This window comes from Microcebus murinus, chromosome 12 (assembly GCF_040939455.1).
Source record: "Microcebus murinus isolate Inina chromosome 12, M.murinus_Inina_mat1.0, whole genome shotgun sequence".
NCBI classification, from domain to species: domain Eukaryota; kingdom Metazoa; phylum Chordata; class Mammalia; order Primates; family Cheirogaleidae; genus Microcebus; species Microcebus murinus.
The window spans coordinates 67,906,222-67,912,221 of NC_134115.1; the positions used below are offsets into that span (position 1 = coordinate 67,906,222).

The 6,000-nt window shown below is 33.5% G+C and overlaps 1 protein-coding gene across 1 annotated transcript in view; it reads left to right on the forward strand.

Annotated features, from left to right (window-relative positions):
* The window catches only part of TMEM38B (transmembrane protein 38B), a 48,263-nt gene extending 42,674 nt beyond the window's left edge, over positions 1–5,589 (forward strand). Inside the window, exon 6 of the mRNA XM_012736789.3 lies at positions 3,667–5,589. Within this exon, the coding sequence (XP_012592243.1) occupies positions 3,667–3,879 (213 nt within the window). The 3' untranslated portion in view covers positions 3,880–5,589. The remainder of the gene's footprint in view (positions 1–3,666) is intronic.
* The last annotated feature ends 411 nt before the right edge of the window (positions 5,590–6,000 follow it).

Sequence of the window (6,000 nt, forward strand, 5' to 3'; positions counted from 1 at the left end):
GCTGAGTTTTACTTCCATCTGTGCACATGAGTGCTGATCGGTTAGTTCCAATTTAATAGCGAGTACATGTGGTATTTGTTTTTCCATTCTTGCCATACTTCACTTAGGAGAATGGTCTCCAGTTTCATTCAGATTGTTGCAAAAGGTATTAATTCATTTTTTATGGCAGAGTAGTACTCCATGGTATACATATACCACATTTTATTAACCTATTCATGAATTGGGCACTTGGATTGATACCACATCTTTGCAATTGTGAATTGTGCTACAATAAACATTTGAGTGCAAGTGTCTTTTTGATACAATGACTTTTTTTCCTTTGGGTAAATACCCAGTAGTGGGATTGCTGGGTCAAATGGTAGGTTTACTTTTAGTTCTTTGAGGAATCTCCATACTATTTTCCACAGCAGTTGTACTAATTTGCAGTCCCACCAACAGTATATAAGTATTCTTTTCTCTCCATCTTTACCTCAATTAATTGATATTTTAGGATATGTTGAAAATACTAAAATATTTTAGGGCTTCTACTTTCTTTTGGTTCCTCTCCTTTTTAAGCAAGAGACCATAAAGCCAAATGCTATTTAATTTAGGTAATATGCTTTTTATTTTAATAGTTTGCTAAATAAGGAAACAGTTTTATGTTTTATTTGTAAAAGAATAAGGATTTAGTCTATTTGTCACAATTATATTTCTGTCACCTAGCTAAATCAAAGTCTGGTAAGAGGCCGAATCCAAAGAAGTCTGTCCTTGAACCGCATAAGTCTATCTCAGCAGTAATTTCTGATGCCAGCAATACTTCTTAGCTGAGTGAGGAGTCTGTTGGGAATGGAGATTCTATTAAAACACTCGACTTTGAAAAATACTTATTATAGTTCATGTTCTTAAACACGGACACTCTTCTGTCTTGAATTTTTTAAAAAAGACATTGCTATTTTCCTAAGAGTAGACTGTTGGTTTTGATTGGAATTCTTTTGTCTTTTTATTAGTAGTTCATTAAGTCAATCTGTGACCAAGATAATTATGCTGGTATCTTTCATTGTAACTATTTTAAGAAATAATTTAATAGAAAAAGTTCTTAGATCTTACCAAATAGTACTTGGAGGTTAATGTTGTTTTTAGACTCCTCTCATTCTATATTCTTTCCAAGTGACCCACATTCATATTCAGGCCTTTACTTTTCACTTATATGGTAATAACTTCTAGATCCCTTACTTAAACATTTCTGGGAAGTCCTCTATTACTGCACTTACTCTTTAGTTGCTGAATTTACTTGCCTGTCTCTGACTAGTTTGTATACTCCTTGAAGTTAGAGACTACATTCAACATTCTTCTGGCAGAAAGGTGTAATGCACAAATATTTTAATCCTGTCCATGCTAGTTAGTTTTAGGCTTTTCTATTTTAGGGTTGCCCTGCTACAATGTAACTCTTTTGGGGGTTTTAATTTAAGCCTGAGCTATATCTATGGGCTTAAATGAAGACCACTTTGGCCAACCTTGAACTCCAACCTGTCTTCCCAGTACCTGGCAGCTGGCTGCTGACATGTTTACTCAGCTCTTTGGCCTTCCAGCTGTTGCTGTTTGCTAGGCTTTTGAATTCTCTTCCTTCCTATGTATACGTAGTTTAGCGTTTGGTGAAAACTCTAGGGAAGATTACACAAGGATATTTGGGTTCACTTCCATATGATTCTCTCCTCTTTGGGCTGTAGTACCCTCAAGACATGGATGCTTTGACCTTCTCAGACGCTAACCTTTGTGTCTTTAGCCAACTGGGACTTCTGCTTTCTAGTACCCTGTGCTGTGAATTGGCACATATCCTCAAAAGAAAAAGCCAGGGTTGGCTGGGCGTTGTGGCTCACGCCTGTAATCCTAGCACTCTGGGAGACCGAGGCGGGCGGATTGCTCAAGCTCAGGAGTTTGAAACCAGCCTGAGCAAGAGTGAGACCCCATCTCTACTAAAAATACAAAGAAATTAATTGGCCAACTAAAAATATATAGAAAAAAATTAGCTGGGCATGGTGGCGCGTGCCTGTGGTCCCGGCTGTTAGGGAGGCTGAGGCAGAAGGATCGCTTGAGCCCAGGAGTTTGAGGTTGCTGTGAGCTAGGCTGATGGTGCAGCACTCTAGCCCGGGCAACAGAGTGAGACTTTGTCTCAAAAAAAAAAAAAGAAGAAAAGAAAAGAAAAAGCCAGGGTGAAAGTGGAGTTTACTTTATTCACCTATCTTTCTCTTAGTGATAATAGCCCCATCAGGTTCTGCCTGTATTGGTTGTTCTCTGGTGTCTTCTAGCAGTTACTTTGTGTACTTCTAGCTTTTATATTGATTTCGGTGAGAGACTAAGCTGTTAAGTCATGGCTTGTCTGAAGTTTGTGTGCATGTATTTTAAAAAAAAATTTTGTTTTTTGTTTTTTTATTTTGAGGTCAAATTCACATAACAGAATTAGCTATTTCAAAGTATACATTTCAGTGGCATTGAGTACATTCACAATGTATGTGAATGCATTTTTAGTTTATGCAAATGATACTGTTCTGTCTCATTTTCACCTAACGCTATGTTCTAAGAATTTTTGCCTTTTCCTGTTCCATTGATCACTTATATTGTATAGTATGCATTATTTCAATTATCTGTTCCTCTTGTGAAAGACATATACTTTTTCTTTAACTCCTCACTACCTAGACTGTATTGCAGGTAATAAGAATTTATTTTTGATTCCATTTTCTCCATGCAAGTGGGTTATGTAGGGGCCTTTTTTTTTCTTTTTGAAATTTGATTCCAAATATTTCTAGTTTGATTCATTATCTGTGATCTAGAGGAATTGACTCTTGGAAATTACTGGACTTTTTAGAACTATTCTAGACCTTAAAGTTCTGCCCCCAGATTTATTTTGACACTAATCCAATTTCTTAAGCAAATCTAAACATCTCTGAACATCGTGCATTTTGCCAGATAAAGGATTGGGAACACTCTCTAACTCTGCCTCTTGATGTTTTGGTTCCTTATATATAAAAATATATATGGAAAAATTGAGTGATAGAGGCTTTCTACAGGTTCCCTACCCCCCCTTAGGGGAGATATTCTGCAAGTCACTGAAAGTCTGTGGTGTTAGATGATGATAGGCAGTGTATTTAGTAATTGAACTCAAAATCTGTGTGTTGCAGACTGCTTTACTACTTGTTAGCTTTGTGACTTTGGGCAAGTTAGTTAACCTCTGAGAGTCTAGGTTCCACGTTTCTATGGTGAGGTTAATAATGGAGTAGTTGTTGTGTTAAAATTTAAGAGAATAATAATGTAAAGTACTTAACTCAGTTCTGGCAAATGTTAAGCTCATAGTAATGACAGCTATATTGGTGGTTTGATTTAGACTGTAGATGCTATTTTATCTTATTTCCTGTGAATACTAAATGTATTTTTTAAAAAATTGTTATACTGCTCACTTGGTGCCCAAGAGTAGGATACCCTATATTATTTTTAATGAGCTGTATAGTTTTCCCTTAAGTGTAAACTCATAGAGAGCAGAGATTTTACCGGAATCTAGCTTAGTTAGCATCTTCTGCAGATTAAATTAAGAATGCATTTTGAATTCTTTTTTTCTTTTTATTTATTTTCTTCTTTGTTTTGAGAAACATAAAGCATTTGTAATTAAATTCAAAATTGAACTTTTTTCTCCAGGTAACCATGATGATTACACAGACTTCTACTGTGAGTTTTGCTCCTTTTGAAGATACATTGAGTCGGATGCTGTTTGGCTGGCAGCAGCAGTTTTCGTGTGAAAAGAAAAATGAAGCAAAATCATCTTCCAATGGCACTGGGTCATTGGCCTCCAAACCTGCAGATGATAGTTCAGATAAGGTTAAAAAGAAACATGCTAAGAAGACTGAATAAATTTACTTAATGAACTCTAGAAGGCAAAATTTTTTTTTCTTATCTACCTGTCAGTTTGTGATAATATTTCTATGTAAATGATGTGAAATAAAGATTATACATAAGGAATGGAGGTGACAAAAAGAAAGAAATTCTTTCTGTTTCAGGGAGACTACCCCTTTCTGGATTGTAATTCTTGAGTTTTAGGAGCGTATCATGTGAATTTGTTTTTCTGATATAAAAGATTCTGTTGTGATTATTTGAATAGTTTTATATTGATAGAAGGAGGCTAATTTTTTTAAATGTTAGAAAAGTAAAACTATCATTGCAAAATAACAAAAATTTAAAACTTTTTAAAAGTTTAGATACTTTCATATATATTTTTTATTTGAATCTGAGCTTTAGTTTGGCAGAACTAAATTTTTTACTTGAAATTACCATTATAATTGATAGGTATGGAAAATAATTCCTATTTAATTTTGAACACTGTGAGGAGTAAACTTTTCCTAAAACACTTTATAAGTGAAAATAAATTGTTAGTTTATATTTCAGATATAAATAATGTATTTTTTGCACACATTAAATAGAAAATACTTGAATTTTAATTTTATTACTAGTAGTACTTTTCATTGAGAACCAATTATGAGTCTCAATCTGAAGTCTTTCTCATGCCCTTGTTTTAAAAAAACTACTGTTTTTTCCCTCAAAATCAATGGTGTAATTTTTAATAAATTACTAATCCCATGTTTTGTTTTATAATTTTCATTTGAGGAGCTTAGCTTATTTTTTTTCCTCTTTCCTAAAAGCACATTTATTTTAATTGTAGGAGAAATTATTCTTCTCAGCATTTCCCATGTTCTTCTTTCTAATCTTAGATGGTCTGAATACATTGGTAGTAAGTATCTTAATGATTCCAAAAAAAAACCACCAGAAATTATCTTAATTTAAAAATTTTCCCTCTGTCTTCTTTCTAGTAGCTGCTCTATTAGTTTTCTAGTTGAATTTCTCTTACTAGTTTGCACATGGTTATATTTAGTCTACGTGTATGTATGTTATTTATTTTAAATGAAAACGAGTTACCTTCATGTGCAAATGCTTAGCTCTAATGAGAATTATCCTTGGGCATTCGATAATAACTAGTTAATCAGTAACAAACAGAAACCAAAACCTCATATGGTATTTGAATGAAGAATAATGACATTAAATCTGGTTCTTTATTGGTAAAACGAAAAACAAACAAGAAAGGGTATTGAATGATGTTAGATTTTTTTGCTTTATTTTGTGGTTTAAAAGTCTAGTTATAACATTAAAACTCTGTGACATGATTTCATCTACCAAAACCATGAGCCTACTACCTGTGTCAGGTGTTTTTGGATGGCTTGGAAGTACTCAAATTACATTCAAGTTAGAAGTTTTTTTTGTTTTGTTTTTTAAATTTTTAACAAATATAAACACCAGCAGGCACTATACTTGTTTAAAAAAAAAAGGTTACGAGTGGGGAACTTTTGGTAGCCTTGGAATAAATGCTAAGAAGTTTATTTTTAATATTGTGAAGCATTAAATATTTAAGAGTTCTGTATTATATTTGATACTCTATAGTTAAAAACTTTAAAAAATTAACATGTTATTGATCAGATCTGAAGTTTGGGTTTAACTGTAGTTGAAATGGCAGGAATCTTGTTTTACACTTGTATTAAAGATGAATTTATTAAAATAAGTTATTTAGCACCACTGGTGTATTATATTATTTTTATGTTTTTTCTTTTATATTTTTCCTAAGGTAGAAGTTCAGAACTTGTATGGTATTTTGACTGATATAGTATATATTCAGTGATTGCCGTCCAATTGTGACAGTGGTATAAACTTCATTAATCCATGCCAGTATCCTATAACCTTCAATTGAAAGTTCTTAGGTAAAATCTATACTGCAGAATATGACTTGTGCCTAAAACTTCCATCCTGAGTCGACTTAGGTCATCTGCAGAGCCTTGACTTAGATTTGCAAAGCAGATTATTAGACTCCTTACCCAACTTGAAGCATGAATGAGGCCTGTAGACCTGCCTCACACAGCTGATCAGAAGTGGCACTAAGAAAGTCAAGACCTGACAAGTCTTCTTTAAAAAAACAGGTAGATAAGAAAC